This window comes from Harmonia axyridis, chromosome 3 (genome assembly GCF_914767665.1).
Source record: "Harmonia axyridis chromosome 3, icHarAxyr1.1, whole genome shotgun sequence".
NCBI lineage: Eukaryota > Metazoa > Arthropoda > Insecta > Coleoptera > Coccinellidae > Harmonia > Harmonia axyridis.
This window is the reverse complement of record NC_059503.1, coordinates 38,048,818-38,069,089: the sequence shown is the minus strand read 5'-3', so window position 1 is coordinate 38,069,089 and position 20,272 is coordinate 38,048,818. Positions and strand designations below refer to the sequence as shown.

Here is a 20,272-nt window from a genome sequence, read left to right as displayed (position 1 = left end):
TATTTTGTTTTCCTGTCTTATACCACAGTATAAGGAATTTCTATTCTTTATACAATGCTACTGTTAATAGCATTGTTAGATATGAAAGAACTGAACTTACGTCTACCTTAATGTTGTTATTGTTACACCCTTTTCCCTAAAACCTCAATTCCGCTAGATGGTACCTACTACCCTAAAATTTCGAACGAATTTTTCCTGGCACTGAAAAAAACTGACTGGTATTTATAGACTAATAATAAAGCTCAAAATAATCCCAACAAAGTCAGAATTTTATATTTATGAAATCCAAAAATATTTGCTTCTAGATTCGGGGTGATGTTTACCAGATTTCAAGAATTAAAATGCTTAGAATAAGCGTTTCGTCACATTTGTTCCGATAAGGTTCGACCCACTGATGATCAATCCGTAGTCAAATTCATTTCTGCCTGTCCAGTTGCTTTAGAAAGAAAAAACGTGGAAATTTTGATTTTCAGGGTAGGTTTGAATCGCAAATGCCGTAGTTGAGTTTCTTAATGCGTGCAGATGTATGATGAAAATTTCATTTCGATGGTTTACCCAGAACCAAAATTATAAATATAATGAATTTGCGGTAAGAAATATTGTATTCAGTAGTTTATGTATGTTTTCAATTTCATGTTTATATGTGCCTTTGAATTCCTTTTGAAAATTTATTTTAAGTGTTTGAAGTACAAAATCAGTTCACTCGAAAAATTGAAAATATGAAGTTCAGTAAAGATTATAGCCTCCTTCAACCACAGCTCGACAACGACTTTGCATATTTTCGATCAGATTGTTGAAGTAGCCTTGATCAATTTCTTTACAGAGTTGCGATAAATGCTGTCTGAGTTCTTGAAGTGTATATGGAGGTGGTTGTTGAGAATCCAAAGCTCTTTCTAGCTGATCCCGAGTGTGTTCAATAGGATTGATGTCTGGCGACCGAGGGGGCAGTGCCAAATGCGGAATACCAATGATTTTCAGAAATTCATCGACAATTTTCGCACGATGGATTGGCGAATTATTATCCAAAAACAAGAAATTGGCCCCAATTGCAGTATGGAACAAAAGAATAATATTGTCAATATCTTGCTCTATGTAAATTTGCGCATATATGGTAGCATCAAGCACCAATAATTCTGTATTTCCATTGAAACTAATTCCACCCCAAACAGTAACTGTACCACCTCTGAACAGTAGAACTTCTGCTTCTGAAGAACAAAAAACCATTCTGATATAAGAAAGTAAACATTTGTCATAAATGAGCATTTGGTGGTCAAGAATCGGCAACTTTTGAAACGGTCACAAAATTTTTGAACTTCCTAAACTTTTGTGAAGCTGTATATATCTATATGTTCGAAGGGATTGAGTGGTATAGAACCAACAAAAATAATTTCGAATCTTTTCTTTATTCCATCATTCGACATATAAAATTAATACATCACAATTAATAGTTGGTTCACAAATTAAAATGCACCAGAATGCCTGGCTCTTAAAATTGTCTATGTATTAAAAGGAAGTCTGCTAACTGACACATAAAAGTCTAAGAAAAACAATGAGAATGTTCAGAAAATAGCAATATAAAAGTATTCGCCTGTTTCCACTAGCAATATCGAATTACTAGCAGTGACTAAAAAGACTGTCGGAGAATCGTTTATCTCTTTTCAAGCTCTTCTAAACTCTAACCTCAAACTTATTAGTTTGAGGCTATCTCTTGAAGAATATTAACCAAAATGAATCAATTTGAATAATTATTTATATCGTTGGTCCATACAAACAACTCAACCATAATCAGTTTTAATAAGAAATAAAAAAATAAAACTCTCAATAGAATCAATTTACAGCATTTTCGAATCTTACAAATAGTTTCAGTCTGTATCGTCATCGGAAATCAGAATTGTGATGAAAAACATGAGCAGGAATCCGAATAAAACTGCTAAATATTTAAAAAGTCCATTTCCTTCAGATTCATGCTTCTTCAGTATTTCGAAGAAAATTACGTAAACCAAGGTACCTGTCGCGAAGCCTTGTAGAATAACTGATGGCAGTTCTGAAGATCCCATACCTTCTGAACTGATGGCTATGCCCATCGCAATACCTAGAGGACTAACTACCGCAAAGGTGAACACGTAAATGAAGATAAGTCTGCTTTTTATTCCACTAGATAAAAGTTCCACACCTACACAGAACGCTATGATGAATTTATGGGCTCCTACAGCGCCGAACATATACCAGACGTTCTTTGGTTTACTTTCGAGACCTACAGAAAGACCTTCTAAGACTTCGTGCACTGAAAGGGCTAAAACGACCATTAAACCACGAATGCTACCGAGAAAGTTTTCGTCACCAACAATATGGTTATGTTCATCGTCATGGGCATGTGGGCCTTCATGATTATGATGATGATGATTATGCTGTTGCTGATGAAGGTCCTCTCGGCTTTGGGGTCGCCAGTAATCAACACTTCTCTTTATCCTTATGAAATCATGAGATTCTAGTTGGTTTTCTTTGCTTGCTCTTATCTGGTTCTCCAAATCGAATATGGAGATAATCATATCGTCATCTTTCTTCTGGGGATTGATTTCTCCTCTCAGTATCGACACGCTCTTCCTCATAATGTCTACTTCAGGTTCACGATTGTGCTTGTGTAGATAAAAATGAATGGTTTCTTCTACCAGGTAGATAAGAAAGAAACCAATGCATGTGAGAGTTTCAGCAAGAGGAAATCGAAGGTTCTTGAGTTCCTCTATGCGTTCGACATTTTCGCTAACTTCAGGAAGTAGATGGATGAAAGTTGTAGACATCAGAACACCACCACCAATGGAAAGTAAAATTTGAGCGAATTTATTGTTTTGTACGTTGGCTTCCCACTGGAATCTCTTAGCTATCATCATGGGAAGTGCTCCTAGAATTGTAGATATAGTGAAGAGTGTCACCATAGCGACCAGCTTCGCTAGAAGTGGAGACTGTGAATCTGCTGATTTGTCCATTTTGTCTGAAGAGAAATAATAGGAATTAATAAAAAGAAAGAAAATATTGCAATATAAAAGAAATCGAAGAGGCATTATAGGTAGAGTTGAAAAAACTGGCATAGTATTCATTATATTATCTTCTTCAATCAGTTGACATGCTGACAATGTTCACGTGCTCTATGAGATAGGTACTAGTAAATATTTTGGATCTTTGTCTCATTAACTATTACCTGCAAAATTATAGAGCGATTATTCGAATAGATTTTCAGTTCAGTCTAGTTACATACGAGTGGTAGGTATACATAAAACAACCAGCCGAATATTTTCAGAAAATTTTCAGATCAATTACATAATTAACTTCAAATACTGACCGATTGTATGGAAAACCGGTAGTACTATACCTGCACAAAGCCGACAAAGATAAACCTCGTCAGGTGAGCATGGTAACTGAGTTACCAGTTACCATGCTCACCTGACGAAGTCATGTTATCATGACGAAACAATTGTTGTGAAAATAAATATATGAAGTGGAAATAAGTTATTTTACTTTTTGATCATCAAGATGAATTTCCGACAAGTAAAGACTGAGACAATCAAACACTATCATAGTTATTTACGTATAACCAGTTGGATATCCAGAATGAGTCAATAGTGTTCGATCTTTCAATAACTCTTGGAAATTTTGGGCTAGGAGAATGATTCAAATTTTTTTGCAAACCACAATACTCAGCCCTAAAGCTTGAACTATTTTTGACTTTACAGACTGGTCTGAAAGTGGTGAAACACGATTCCAATGCCCAATTTTCATATCATACTCCACTTGTTATTAAAATATAATGGATATAAAGGTTCAAACTCAAGGTCATATTTTGAAAACCGTACTAGATGAAGTGAAAAATATTAATGGGTCTCTTTCAGCTGAAAATATGCAGGATTTTCGAACTTCCACAAGAATTTAAACTGTTGAATGTTTCCAAATATTTTGGATTTATGGAGAAATTTCTGCAAAGTAAGAAATAATTCAAGCTTATGCGTTAAGTATTGTCGATTCCGTGAAAATTTGAATCATTCACCTAGCCCAAAATTATCGACGTAATGATTGAGCACTATTGACTCAACCTGTATATCTTTTCAACGCACGAATGTGAAAATTTGAACGACTAGGCTCAATAATATCGGATGAACGTGTTACGCATAAGATTGTATCTAGCTCTAAATAAACTATTATTTTTAAAAGGTTATTTTATTGAAATAAATCGATTCAATTTTCAGTACGGAATTCAGAAATTCATCAGAGTGTGATTTACCTTAGCTGCATACGTGGAATTATTACAAAGTTTCATCTGAAAATCACTTATTTTGGAATAACTTTAAACGATGACCTGCCATCTGATATAAAAAACGAAGCGTTCAATATTATTTCGGATCTTGAGCGGATAATTTTTTGAATAATTATTAGGTAAGGTGTATTTGATCGGTAGGGAAGAAAAAATTCTCAACATAACCAGCGAGAAACTATTATTATTATATTTCAATGCATTGAGCAACACTCAAAAAAAAAAGTTAAAAGTTAGTTTAGTGTAACTTCTTGCAATATTTTGAGCAGAAAGTCATTCAGAATCGATTAGGTTCTCAATCATAGTAGAGAAAAAACTTTAGAATAGTTATTTATAATACTTGTGCAGAAGGCATTGATATTCTTCCACGAGTTCAAAATTCAAAAACGAGCCACGAAGTGGCGAGTTTTGGAATGAACGAGTGGTAGAATGAGCCTTCTGTACGAGTATTATACATTATTTTCTCTAATTCATTGCATTTTTATTGAAATTAATGAAATATTTCCATAAATATAATTTAGTGATTTTTGCATTGAAAAATGTTGGTTGGTAGAACTGATTTCTTTAAGGCAAATTGATGAATTGACAGATAAAGCCGTAGCGGAAAGTTCGGAGGGCCAACATAGAATAATAAAATATAACCATGAAAACTGTGCGTTTCTGATATATTCTCGCACGATTTTGTTCTACAAGATGTGGAAGAATGAACGGAATAACCACAGAATTAGAGAAAAATTATTTCCATTCACCAGATCAGCGAAAGTATTCAGGTCGCAAAAATATTTTCTCCACAACCGCTTCCAACTTTCAACCTTTTCCCGCACGCATTTTCAGTCCGAAAGAGTCACTTTCCAACACAGTGCGGGAAAAACCACTGCTAAATCTTTTCCGCAAATATATGCGTTTGGAATAGAAATAACAGGAGTTAATTTAATTCTGCCATGACCACGAACCGAACGTTCAAAAAAATATTTGCTTATATTGGCCAAAGGATTTAAGACAGAATGAACAACTTCGTTGAGATTTTGTTCGTTTCCTTAATTTTGTCGTTGTGTATATAATAATAATAATAAATTGCCTTTATTAAAGAAAAGAAAAATACATATCAAGAGGCGAAGTTTAGCATAGCTGCTTTTACTCAACCTCTAAAAAAAAAAAATTATATTATATACAGGGTGGCCATTTGAAAACGAAACAGACGAGATTACAGACGAAATAAATTTTTTCGATAGAAATGCTCGGACAGGTCGATTTCTGTTTCGAGGGGACAACTTAAGATGTAGGTTATGGACGCATAGTGCTTCAACCCTTGCTACTACAACCCTCACCCCCAAATTTTGAATAGGGAAGATGGGGTGAGTGATACCTCATTTGAAAGGTATTTTTATACTGATTTCAGCACAGTAATTGTTTTTTCATTTTATGCATTAGTTCTCGAAATATTCTTAACTAAGTATTTGAAAATGAAGTGATGTTTTCATGGCACTTGTAGTGTTTTGTTGTGAAAAATCGTTTTGAGCTTCAAAACAACCATGACTGTGGCTTCCTTCCTAACTAACTAACGCATGAATATTTCGAGAACTAATGCATAAAATGAAAAAACAATTACTGTGCTCAGTATAAAAATACCTTTAAATTGAGGTATCACTCACCCCATCTTCCCTATTCAAAAATTGGGGGTGGGGGTTGTAGCAGCAAGGGTTGAAGCGCTATGCGTCCGTAACCTACATCTTAAGTTGTCCCCCTCGAAACAGAAATCGACCTGTCCGAGCATTTCTATCGAAAAACTTTATTTCGTCTGTAATCTCATCTGTTTCGTTTTCAAATGGCCACCCTGTATATTAAATTATTTTATTATTATTATTATATTATACCTATTACCAATATTTAGAATTCAAATATTTCTAGTTCTCCAGAAATATCTACTACGCACCTCAACTTGGGACAACCTGTTTAAATAAGGGATAGAATTTATTATGATGATATTTTTGTTGGTTAATTTATCCAGATGAGCAATTCTCAACCTAGTAAGGTCGTTGTTACGTTGATATTAGGTATATTTCTTCCTATATTAGTTTAATTTTCTATGATTGTGGTAGCATCATGTCATCATGTCATTTTGACATCTTGAACTGGTAATTATTAGTCTACAGGTAAAATTTCAAATCGCCGCATGTGCTGTCACTGATATGTTAATTCTGCATGAATTTTCTTTTGGCTCTGATGATGCGATCAACACGAAATTTCGAATGAAGCTTAAAATTGTCATTTTATATCTATACGCAAAATCTCAACAAGATCGGAGTCGTTATCACTGAGATATATTAAGTATTGTTTTTCGATATTCTTCATGGATTTTATCTGGTTCTAGTGATGCAATCGACAAATTTTGTATGAAGCTGCATACTAATTACATCTGACTTCATCTCCATCGAATTCGTAGTTTTCAAATTATAAGAAAAACAAAATTTCGAACCGTTATACAGGGTGAGTCGGGAGGAACGGGCCAAACTCCAGGAGCGGATTGTACACGTGAAAATAATTAAAAAAACTCATATGTTCTTATACGATTCTCTTTTGTTTTCGAGATACAGTGTGATAAAGTTAGAATTCTTTTTCAAGTTTTTCTCTTATAGTATTTACACTTCACAAGATATTCAACTGAAATTAGGCATAAATATTATCATTGATAGTTCACACCATGTGACATGCAAATTTTGATAGCAAATCCACAGGGAGATATTTTCTCTGGAACACTGTCCACTGTTTTTCTTTTTCTGCAGGAAAACGAAAGATAGTGTTCTAGAGAAAATATCACCCTGTGGATTTACTATCGAAATTGGTATGTCACATGGTGTGAACTATCAATGATAATATTTATGCCTAATTTCAGTTGAATATCTTGTGAAGTGTAAATACTATGAGAGAAAAACTTGAAAAAGAATTCTAACTTTATCACACTGTATCTCGAAAACAAAAGAAAATCGAATAAGAGTCTTTCTATGACCGTCAGTGAATGGTGCACTGTATCACTCGATCTTTCCCATGTATCCTTTATAAAAGGCCCTCGAAAGGTGACAGGCGCTCATTTTCCGCCATTCAACCCCTTCAGACCGGGATGAAGGAGTCTCATCATCTCATACCCTCTAGACTCTAGAGGGTGCAGTGATACTAATTATTGAGATATTTGTTTGAATTTGTTGCCTCCACGCGCTTCTGTCTTGGGCCAAGTGTATTGCCTCGTGTACTTAATCTCCGATCATTTCCTTCAACCTGTCAGTCCATCTCGTTGGAGATCTGCCTCTAGGTCTCGTTCTCTCGACTTTACCCTCAACCACAAGAGTTTCCATCTCCCCTGTTCTTCTGGCAATGTGTCCGAAGTATCTAAGATACGCTTCGTTGATCCGGTCCATTAGACGCTTTTCGATCTTCAATTCTTGTAGAACAGAAACGTTTGTTCTATGTTTCACCCATGACACCCTATAAGGATTCTTCTGTATACCCATCGTTCGAAGGCCTCCGTTTTTTTCTGATCTATTTTCTTGAGCGTCCATGTTTCACAGGAATAGACAGCAATTGGGAAGATCAAAGAGTTTGCCAACATTACTTTCACAGCTTTCGCAATTGTTTGGTCTTTCCATATTTTTGTAAGTTTGGTTGTTGCAGTCCTTGCTATTGTCAATCTTCTTTTTATTTTCCCTGAACAGCCTCCAACATTGTTATTAACGGACCAAGATATATAAACTTGTCGACCACTTCGTATTTCGCTAAGTGTCTTATATTAGATATATTAAATGAAGGAGTCTACGACTCCTATATTCCAAACTGCAGAAGAGGTTAAGTGAGTAAGAGTCTGACATTGTTTGACCTTTCAAAACCTCACGACCTCAACAAAAAAAAAGTCTTCTGCGACCCCTACGGCCCTCTATCTTCCCTTCCATAAGAAGTCTCAGAAGTTAATATTTTGCCCCTTTGTATATAATTACTGTCAGATAAATTGTTTTTGCTGCTTTACGCATTGTTCAATCGGGATGAATATTTGCATGCAAAATTATTGTTAATGGCCTCCGCAAGCCATATATGAATCAAAAAAAATAACGAGAAGGATCTACCCATTATTTCCGTTACCACTAAACCGATGGAGTGGAGATTTCAGACTTCCTGCAAAATTGTAAGTTGATCATACATATATGTTTATCATCATCAGAAGCATGAAATGAGGAAAGCACTCACGTGAAATCAGAAACTTTTGAGTTCTCGTTACGTTAATGGCATCTTTGGAGGCCACATAACTGTATACAAATATATGGGGTATTTCTGAATATGAACTAAAAATTCATTATTTATGCGTTTTTCTAAAAATAAGCAGATGATTGAACCTTGAATATTGGATATTACTAATTAATTCTACCATTCATGAATTATTGAGATTTGAAACTGAGATATCAAATTGAGTACAAAATTTAAAAAAAAAGTGATATTTGAGATGATAGGTATAATAAAAATTCTTTGACCTTGTAGGTATACTTTCATAGTTTCGGGGTTATAAAGTTCGAAAGACTTTTCTTGGACCTTGTAACTCTGTTCTTTAGCATCCAAACCAGGAGGAACCAATTTAGTAGAGATATGTGAGGAAACCAATAAAAAGTCTTGAAACACTGAATAAATTATTAATATGTACTTACATAGAAAAAGATGCTATGATACCATTTTCCAAATAAAAAACAAACACTTCGGACCCAATCAACAACGACTATAGTATATGCATGATCGATGAGTTGACTGATAAAATAAGAATGAAATATATCTATTAAGTTGCGTTATATTCAGATAAAGGAAGATAAGAAATTAATTCAGTATTTAGCTGCTTCCGACAATCCCTTCAATACGACATATTATGATCGGATGGTCGATAATCCTTACATTCGTTACAATTTTAGTTGCTTTGATTGCTGAATTAATCTGCTGAAAGATAAAAACATAAGATAGACAACCAAGTCAGTATTGATGAGATTATGGTAAAATAAAACTGTGTCATATTTTTGGAATTTAGATTTCTAGAAAATTTTCAAATTATTCATAGGTATATTAAGATATATAACGTTCCAGACCTACACCTTCTACCAAGTCTAATCCATTCAAAGATTAAAAGATTTTAACTTTAAATTCAGTGCACACAACATTTTACCAAGATTTGAAGAAAAGTATTCAGCTGTCGTTTTTTTTTTCAAAAAATTGGTTGGCATGAAAGCCTAAACGGCAAACAAATCAAGAAAAATATGTTATTCCGATTATTCAATAAATGATATGAAATGTTCAAAATTTTGGCACATGCAATTTTATTTGCAATACAAAATATTACAAGCTAGAGATTTCATCCCGTTTTATAAGTTGCAATACTGATTTGAGATGAACATACAAAATGAAGCATTGTTAAGAACTTATATGACAGAATATGCACGCTGAAACTACGCGTGAGCTTAGTACTCTGGGTATTTTTTCAGCTCAGCAACAAAAAGAATTCTGACAATTACTATTATAGGCAGAATTTTAAAATTGTGGTAACTACTTTACATAAGGATATTGTACTTTGATATGGAAAAAAGCGAATGGTTGAGTTTGTAAATAGAACAAAGAAAATAAATGATTCAAGATGATGAAAGTTTATGACGTGCAACAAATATGATAAAGTTTATTTCAAATCAGAGATACATATTATCATCAATGAGATCAGGAAGCACCGAGGAATTATCTGTCAAACTCAATGAATCTTCAAAATACCTACTACTGTATGAACTATAATGGACAAAAAAACCACATGAATTATTTCAAACCAAAATTTACTTTACCTTAAAAAGTTTAGAGATTCGTTTGCACCTTAATACTTTACAGCTTTATACTTTTTTCTGTCTCAAACCTCAATATATCAAATATCATCCCTTTTCAATCGATAAGATAACAAAAGATTATATTGTTGAGTTTATTTGAAACTATAATTTTAGACTTTTTGTATTTGTTTCTCATTGTATTATTTGAAGTACTGGCTTTTTGTTGAGTATTGTATGCAATGTCTGTGACATATTTTTATCTAAGTACTTCAGGCCACTCATACTTCATGAATTCTCATATCTAAATGAGTATCTCCATGATCTATTGAGTGAATTTTTTGTATCCATTTAATTCCCGATAAGTAAATTTTTTTGAATGACATGCAAAATTGTAACATTAGAACAACAATGTTTAATAATTTCAGTCCGATTATCTAAAGTCTTTCTGAATACCATAATCCGTAAATCTGAATAGGTACCTATACTGTATTCATGTATTAACTAGAGCTATTTCTTTATCAATTCTACACTACGCTTTAAAATTAAAACCCCACTTAAAATTGAGGACAAATTCAAAGTTTGTTTTTTCGTGAACCATTTGAATGGTTTTGGTAATTTTGATTTCAAAACGTTGGAATTTCTCTAGTTATCATGCTATGATATGAAATTCTAAAACACTCCATCTTTTACGGTGCGAAAGGTTGATAGATCACGTGACCACGGTGCAAGAGGTGCGTGCGTGTTTTGCAGAACGATGACAGAGCTCACGGAGCTGATATCGAAGAATTTTTGAATGTGTTTTGTGAAAAGAAAAAAAACAATTTTGTTGATTGAAATTATTGGAGACGGTCAGACCAGGCATAATTTGTCTCCTCGTGATATCAGGATGTATTCTACATAATGTGTTCATCCTGAAAGTGTTGAAAGGAGATCCTGGGGATATTGTTGATGAACCACTTATTGAAAAAGTTGAAAATTTTGTAGACATCGAAAACATGCATAATCAATCAGGGAACCAATTAGAAGAGAGTAAAAGGAATTTTATAATGTATTCTTTGATCACAGATAAAAAATGTCTTCACTGAGATACAATTATGTACTTTGTACAATAAACCTTTATTTTTAATAATAATATTCGTTTCCTAATTGCCTTCAACATATACAAATATAAGAAAAAACTCTAAATATATAAACAGATTTTGCATAATAATTCATAATTATTGTTTTTTCAAAATTCTCAGATTCGTGCATGATGCTCAAAGACAACCAATGCATGTCAGGCATTGTCAGGCACAAACCTGACAGTATTTCTTCAAAATTACTGTACTAAATTTGGTAAAACAACTAACAAATTACCTATTTTCAAACCAATCCTTAATTTCTAATTTTTAGGATACCTAACGCAGTATTTGAGTGAAGACAGGATGCAAAAACGAAATAATGATTTTCTTTCAAAATTTTGAATCGCCCTGTGAGTTGTTCTAGCAACATCACTGAATGTAGGTATACATTAATCAAATTAAAGACTAATATTTTCTGGACAATTTGTTTTTGATTCATTCCATTATCTCTGTTATTAAAAAAGATAACTACTATCTATGTTCGTTTCGTGTGCGGCACTTCTATGTTCTAAACTTTTGTCAATGGTTCGTCCACAAAGTTGATAGGTGACCAGGGAGGGTAATTGATTCAATAGTCAGTATACTTTAGTTCGTTGTTACTCTCGTCGCTTGAGACACAATAGTTACAATATATACATGGCACCCCATTCCAATATTGAGAACCGAAATGTCTCAAATTCACAAACAAATCATATTAGGGTTTTTTAACAATAATAATTTGAATTAATAAAATCGACATCTTAATTATCTATCCTTTATTCGATTATTGCAATGAACACTTGAACAATACCATATGAAACTCCATAAATCGAAATGAATGAATATAAAACTATGCTTTTGATTCTAACAATTTACTTCACTCGTTGAAAATGTGCGCCAAATTTTCAGCGGTAAAATTTTTAGGCCGAAGCGGCATCAATCAAATCTTTAAGTTCAGCCAAACCCTTTGAGTTACACTCTTCAAAGTAGCTCAGTTCTTTGCCACTTTTTACCCAACTGGACAAGTTGGGAAATCTTTCCTCCTCTACAGGTATCACAAGCTCTATAGATGCCACTGTTGAAAGGATACTGAGGTCTGCAACTGTCATTTCGTCGCCAGCCACATACGGCGTTTTTTCTAGGTAGTTTTCGATGAAACCAAATGCCTCGATGATTTTGTCGCGATCATCATCGCTGATATCGCCTATTCCTTGGAACAATGGTGCCTGAAATATTGAATGTTTTACTTCTAATGAAATCGTTTGTTTCAAGGTGGTTCTAAGCTCAATCCATATTTTCCCGAATTCCCTCCGCTTTGCATTAATTGTCTCGTTTTTTCTTCAGTGAGATACGCTTGCCCTTATTACAAGTAGTAAACATTAAGATTTTATTGATAAAATATATTTGATTCCAAATCATACAGAATCTTCAAGATTGAGTATTGACCATAATCAGGAAATTGAACTTCGAAATGTCTTCTAAGATAAGTAAAAATTATAACGAGAAAATATATCTGGAAAATTTGGGTTGAATTGTGACTGGGAACAATATCGTTATGAAGAAAATTAGGTATTGTCCAAGAAAAATCCATTAAAATGTTTAATGAACGGTTTGATTTAATTTGTAAATATTAAATAGCATATAAATTTGTGAAAACCAAAATGTCAGAAAATACTAAATATCAGACTAATTGATTTATGCACAGTGAAATATTCGTGAAATTGTTTTGTAAGTTATCCAATTATTCTATTCATTTAATGATAAAACAATCAAAAGCAGATTTTTGCCAATCTTACGCTCTGCAGCATTAAACCTTCAACAGGTTACGAGCCACCACAGACCTTACTACCCTGTGTGGTTTGATGTTGAAAAAAATCATTTGCAAATAAAGAAAAAGAAGAGTCTTTGTTCCCAAATATAAATTGGGTAATATTACAACATTATTAGTTTTATTAAGAGCTCCATACGGATACACTTCATTCGACTAACCATGCTACATTATTAGATTGCACTCTTCTATTCTAGACAGAGGAGACAAACACAATCATGCTCTTGTGTAGGTATTATTAGGTGTAGTGAAAAGAAATCCATTTTTTTTCCAGATGACTTAAGCTATTTGTAGCTCGCGTTGTATAAGTCCGATCGAGAAGATGGCGTTAAAAAGATGATATTTCGTACTACAAAAACTTTTCTAACAATTTTGTGATTAGTTAACTCGATTCAGTTTGAACGCGCGTCAAAGATGGACACTAGCAAAGAGAAACTGTGCTGTATTATAAATTTTTTCTTCGACAAAGGCGAAAATGCAAACCAGGTGGCTGAAAATGTAAGTAGTGTTATGGTCCTGATACTGTATCAGCGAATCACGCGCAATTTTAGTTTCGTCGATTCTGTTCCGGTAATTTCGACGTCAAAGATGCACTACGCACTGGAACGCTAATTGTCTGAAATGTCGATAAAATCATGAACATTGTCGAATCCGACAGTCATGTAAGCACTGTTTCGATTGCCTGAAAGCTAAAGATTGCACAAAAAACCGTTTGGAATCATTTGCATAAGGCTGATTTCAAGAAGAAGCTCGATATATGGGTACTACACGAGTTAACGCAAAAAACTTCATGGACCGAATTTCCATCTGTGATCTGCTGCTGAATCGCAACAAAAAAGATCCATTCTTTAAGCGGTTGGTGAATGTAAATGAAAAGTGGATCACTTATGACAACGTCAAGCAAAAACGGTCGTGGTCGAAACGTGATGGGCCGACGGAAACGGCGACCAAGCTAGTATTGACGACCAGAAAGGTTTTGATGTGTGTTTCGTGGGAGTGGCAGGAAATTATCTACCATGAGCTGCTCCCCTGCAGCATAACTGTTAACTCGTAACTGTACTGTCAATAATTGGACCGTTTGAAGGAAGCAATCGTCCAGAAGCGGCCAGCTTTGGCCAATAGGAGAGGAATTGTGTTCCATCAGCCGCCAGGCCACACATATCGATAGTGACCTTAGACTATAACTTCGGGAGCTTGGTTGGGAGGTTCTTATGCATCCATCTCATTGTCCGGACCTGGCACCGAGTGATCAACAGATTTTCCTGTCCATGGTGAACAATTTTGCTGGGGAAAAAATTGGCTTCAACAGAGGCTTGTGAAAATCGACTGTCTCAATTTTTTGCCAATAGGGACGAGGGTTTCTATGAGAGAGGTATAATGATATTACCTTCAAAATGGCAACAAGTTATCGAACAAAACGGCGCATATTTGACCTAAATGGGATCATTTTATCTATAGTAACGGAAGTTTTTCATGCAAAAATAACCTTATATTACTGAGTACTCACAATTGCGGTTGTGCATCGTTGAAAAAGAACTCCAGATTCAAAATGCATGCGTTGGTTGATAATAGCAGTCTTGCAAATGTCGTCTTTTGGATAGAGCGATTCTTTGTCGCTATATTTTCCTACTAGATATGGCATGATGGCATGGCTCTCCCATACAACAAAATCGTCGTCGACTAGTATAGGGACTGTGTGTTCAGGATTTAGCTGGAACATAATAAGACTCGAGATCTAGAGATCGTGAATGATAGAATGTGCTGGAAAATACCTATGCTAACAGATTTTTTAATTGAAAATGTTGGGACCCCTTTTCTGATGAACATAATTGAAGCAATTTGGGTTTTGGTATCAGTTTGTAAATGAACTAAAACCATAAAACTCAAGTTCACTGTACCATAAGTTAAGTCAATAAGTGATCAAACAAAAAATAATAGTTTCCTATTTTATTCCATGGTAGCTTTTCATTTATTGTCTTGCTAATTTTCGTTAGCCATATCATTGATAGAGAGATTGCTTGAACAGACTATATAATGCTGATTTACTTCCTTTCAATATATTATGACATTGCATGAGATTGGCTAAAATATACAGGCACTGTGGAGCTGGATTAGCTATTGGTAGTGCCTCTAGATCATGTCGAAAAGATAATGATGTAAAGCATCTAATAATAGGAAATCATTTAAAATCTTATGCGATCAAAACTAGATGATATCATTTCAGTTCATTCTTTGAATGTTAGCATATAATGAAGAAAACCGTCGGACGCTTTATGTTTTCCTAAATTCAACTCACACAGATCAGAAATTACTCACAAGAATATTTTATGGTTCATCATTAATTCAAAAATTCATTAAATTAACGTTAATATCAAACAATTCATGAATGTAATGAATAAGGCGGCTGACTTCGAACCACACTTGAATTCATGAGTTAAAATAACAAATAAAACGGCTAATATTCGGAAATAATTGATGAAAATAAAAAAAGGGTACAATTTCCAATAGAGTAATAATATCATACGATATTAATTATTTATCTGGTCAATGTATCAGCAATAGGAAACTGCCATCAACACAACCATTGTCAGACAGAAGGTCTCCACGCCATTACGTAGGATTCATAATCGAAAGTAACCCAAGGAGAATGCATGTCATCAAGGAAGGATAGCGATATACCGGTTTCACCCTTATTAGGGAATATGCGGTACTGATGATCCCTAATAAGGGTGAAACCGGTATATCGCTATCCTCCCTTGATGACATGCATTCTCCTTGGGTTACTTTCGATTATGAATCCTACGTAATGGCGTGGAGACCTTCTGTCTGACAATGGTTGTGTTGATGGCAGTTTCCTATTGCTGATACATTGACCAGATAAATAATTAATATCGTATGATATTATTACTCTATTGGAAATTGTACCTATTTTTATTTTCATGAGTTAAAATATTGTATGCAGTATGTACGATCGTCACAATACATGTTCTAAGTTAATAACCTATATGATTCAATTCCTTGATTCGGATCTTTCAAGAAATTTACATTCAAACTATGAAGTAAGAGAAATACAAACATTTTGTTGAGAAACGAACATTTTATTGATTATACTGTATGATCAATGAATAAATAATGCTTTTTGCGTTTCTTCAACCATGGAATTTATATTTGAATTGTTGGAATTAATTTGAATGAAATATTGGAAGAAACAGCATACACCTTGAAAACAAGTCGAAAAAATGGCTCATTTCCAAAACTTAGCTTTTCTCTTTTCCGTTTCAAAAATCATTACAAGTCTGAATTAACTCAGTCCTTCGACATTGGCAATTACAGAAATATTTGGTTTATTCCAGCTGGCTGATGATAATAAATCATCTGACGAGAAAATGGGAGTAAGACTTCGAATAATAAACTGAAAACAATTAAATGAATATGTATTTTTTAAATTAACATTTTCCTTGAAAATAGTCCTGAGCTGATTTCAATGAAGTATAATATTACTTCTATGCAATTTTTTTCGCGTTTTTCATAGTTTTGAATTTCTGTTTGGACAGTGTGTTTGGTCCACTCTAGTGAATTATAAAATTGCAAACAAATTATTTTTGATTGAGGTTATTTATTTGATTATTATGTACTATCATTTCTGTGTCACCACATATAATACTCAAAATTCGATATACTCATATTTAAATATATCAGGTCAACTGAAAACAACACTTAATGATCAAAGAATATTGAGATCACTATAGCAATTGAAGCTTACAAACACAATATCAAACAAATAAAAAAATAATCAATACTACCACGAAATAAGTTCACAATATAGAAATGAAATTTACTTTTATTAACCCCAGATTATTTATTCTCACCTCTAGCATCTCGGGTGTTTTTAGCTGACCTCTTTCTATCTCCTCAATTTCAACTTCTAGATCGATCTCCTTAGCCAACATCATTACAGCCCTACATGGGGGGCTTGCTGGCATGACATATAGCTTGGGTGCCATTTCGAAGACGAAATCGGAATGTTGTGGACAGAACTGTTGGATTGTGACTAAGATACGCTTAGCTTTGGAACTGGGTCGATCGATAGGTTTTTATAATTTAGGGAAGGTGGAGACTTACGTGATCGCTAGAATTCGTGCCTAAGCAAAGGGGTGGTCATTATAGCGAAAAACATGGTGATTATTAAAGACGATGACCTCTGATGTGGAACACAAAAAAAAACATTGTTCAAATTATGGTAGATTTTTTTCATCATTCTTTATTCAACCGAAGGTTCAATAACCAATTCATGTTATTCATGAAACTGCAAAGAAATAAATTTCCAAAAATTGAACAGAAACATACAGGATGATTCACTGCGATGGCCTATTAGACGTTTATGGAAAACTAATCATAATTTTGTGCTGAAAATTTGAATATAGGGGTTTGAGACGATGATCTTTCTCCCTGAAATATTTTCAGATCTCTACAACTTCCAGTTATACCGAAAACAGACTATTACTTCCTCATTTGAAATGACACTTCCAGTATATTATTGCATCATTAGGTAGCTTATATGATGATAATGTCTGCAATGTGCCATACCTTGGTTTTCAATTCAAAGGTTCATGAGTTAATGGGATTCTTATTTTGTTAAATATTTCTGCAGAAACACTTTTTCATTATCGGTTCTGAAAATACTTAGTATTATAAGACGGTTTGCAGTTCGGACCAAAAATGTACATGGTGTTATAATTCCAGCTTGTCTATGAAACATTATATCTATACATTGTATACTCCAGACTGTTGTTTGGCCTACATAAATAATGACATTTTAGCTATATGTTACTCGATAATTAGAGAAATATTCTTTCAAGCGTTGCACGCATCTTGGATCCTATGGGAATTTTAGAACCTCTACATTACTTTTCAAACTTCTTTCAAAGAAAATGTGGTCCCTAAAATTTGCTTGGGATGAAGTAACTATAACTGATAATATTGATAATTATTGGCGAGAACTTCAGAATTACCTCTTTAGTAGGCATTACAGATTTTCCGGCTTCTGGCTTGTTCACAGGATTCATAAAATATATTAGTTGGATTTTGTGATGCCTGTTTAGAATCCTGTGGTGTCTGTGTTTATATAAGGACATCCTGTGCAGATAACACCAATAGTAATAGCGTATGCGACTGGCTCCACCAATGCGAATTAATTCGAATTTTTGTATAGCTAAATGACATAATCAGCTCGAATTAATTCGCATTGGTGCAGCCAGTCGAATACGCTATAAGTTTCGCCTTTGATAGTTCAGACTATTTACATTGAGAACTTTGTGCTGCTATTTTATTGCCCAGTTTTTTTAGTTTTTTGTGCAGAAATCCTTGAAATGATGAATTGAAATCGATGAAATATTCACTTTCATTGACTTGCAAGTGACTAAGTTGATAGTTCAGACTATTCTACATTGAGAACTTTGTGCTGCTATTTTATTGCCCAGTTGTTTTAGTTTTTTGTGCAGAAATCCTTGAAATAATGAATTGAAATCGATGAAATATTCACTTTCATTGATTTGGAAGTGACTAAGTTGGATATCTGCTCCACATCGGGGTGGAATATTTTTGTCTCGAATCGTGTATCTCAGTTGCAGGAGGTGGTGGCACCTGCTAGATAGTTCCTCATCTCAGGTGCAAAAAATGTGAGTAATAGATTGTCCAGGTGTCTCAAACCTTCACGATTTGTGGCAACATCGAAATTGTATATTTGGTCCTCATTGGATTAACCAGGATATAAATTTTTGGCGGATAAAGGCCATGAATGATGCCTCAATTTGCACGGTTGAAAAGCGATCATCAACTTTTCTCGTTACTCAGCCTGAGAATCATCGAACTTCGACAGAACGATGTTCATCTTGGAATCATTTGATTATATTTTTTTATACACTTATTTCATCAGAAAAATTTATTTCTTCTGTTTCTTCTTATTTGAAGCCTTGGTTACATCTTCATTCTCGGCAGCATCCTTTGCTCTCTTAGCACGAATTCCTATCAATCTAGCATCAGCACGCGCCTTTCTGAGGGTGTTGTATGGACTGAAGTTCTTTTCCTCTTCCGTTGGCACCTTAGCCTTCAACTTGATAGAAGCTTGACGAATAGGAAGTACTTCAGTAGTTAATTCATTCGACCATTTATATTCTTCGGTTTGTACGAGTATTGAAATCTAATGTTATTTTTTCTTTTGAAGATCGACAAAAGTCAGAATTAAAGTAGGTTCGAATTTTTCAAAATTGGCATTTTTTCACTTGAAATTACATTGCTGCGAACCAAAAACATTGTGAAATTGAATATACACTTCTTGGCGCCTTTTCTTGATGATGACATTATTCGGGTAAGTGGAAGATTGAGTTATTTCGTTACTTCATTAGTAAACATAAACTTGCTTCCAAAAAATGACCATTTTGTCTTTTTGTTCTTTAGTGTTGGCGATTTTGCGTCAACGGTATTGGATTTTGGGTGCTCGAAACGCTTCGAGATTCAGAGCTCTGACTAAGTGACTATTTTATAAAGTGTGGTTATTTCAATGTTACCGTGGCATGTTTTCACCTTACTGTGCATTCCAATCAACCTCATAATTATTTTGAACCTCAATAATCAGATCAGCTACTTGAAATCAATAAATAATAACCAAGAATTAATTGAAGAATATAAATGGAATAAGAATAAGTTGTAGAACAAATAATTCGCTCCAATTTTGTATCCATAAACTTTTTCCTTAGCCGAGAAACAGCCGATCAAAATTAGAGGAATTTTTTCAAAATGACAAAAATCAGCAACAAACGAAGTTGTACGATACATTAATCTTATCAGGGTTTTGTTTTTTAAGGGAAATTAGACTGTACAGGACGGAAAAAGAAAACTAGATCACTTTTTTTGTCATTCAACCAAGCTTTCGAATAGTGATTAACATTCATCTTATCGCCAGTGAAGAGTGAAGTAGAATTCGGTGCCTAAAAATGCAATGCAATTCATGGAAGATTTCTACTACATAGAGTGGTTTGGACAACGTCAAGTCAAGCAACATGCCAGGTCCCAAAACTACGTGGATTACCTAAAGAGGTACTTTGAGAGCAATACCATAGTGTTTTTTCAAGGTTATCCTAGTGAAATAATTTACCAAAGCACCAATGCAGTAGAACTTCAACGTTATCTGCTGAACCCCTCTCCTGAGTTTGTG

At 34.1% G+C, this 20,272-nt stretch overlaps 2 protein-coding genes across 2 annotated transcripts; both read right to left on the bottom strand.

Moving 5' to 3' along the window:
- Window positions 1-1,384: 1,384 nt before the first annotated feature.
- Window positions 1,385-9,192, bottom strand: LOC123674524 (zinc transporter ZIP3-like). The gene is made up of 2 exons (XM_045609416.1): window positions 8,989-9,192; window positions 1,385-2,989 (listed from the first exon to the last, which is right to left on the bottom strand). Exon 2 carries the CDS (start codon window positions 2,982-2,984, stop codon window positions 1,863-1,865), a length of 1,122 nt encoding a protein of 373 aa, XP_045465372.1. The 5' UTR covers window positions 2,985-2,989; window positions 8,989-9,192; the 3' UTR covers window positions 1,385-1,862.
- Window positions 9,193-11,990: 2,798 nt separating this feature from the next.
- Window positions 11,991-17,425, bottom strand: LOC123674523 (glutathione S-transferase D2-like). The gene is made up of 3 exons (XM_045609415.1): window positions 16,929-17,425; window positions 14,567-14,770; window positions 11,991-12,457 (listed from the first exon to the last, which is right to left on the bottom strand). Exons 1-3 carry the CDS (start codon window positions 17,061-17,063, stop codon window positions 12,152-12,154), a joined length of 645 nt encoding a protein of 214 aa, XP_045465371.1. The 5' UTR covers window positions 17,064-17,425; the 3' UTR covers window positions 11,991-12,151.
- Between the last annotated feature and the right edge of the window lie 2,847 nt (window positions 17,426-20,272).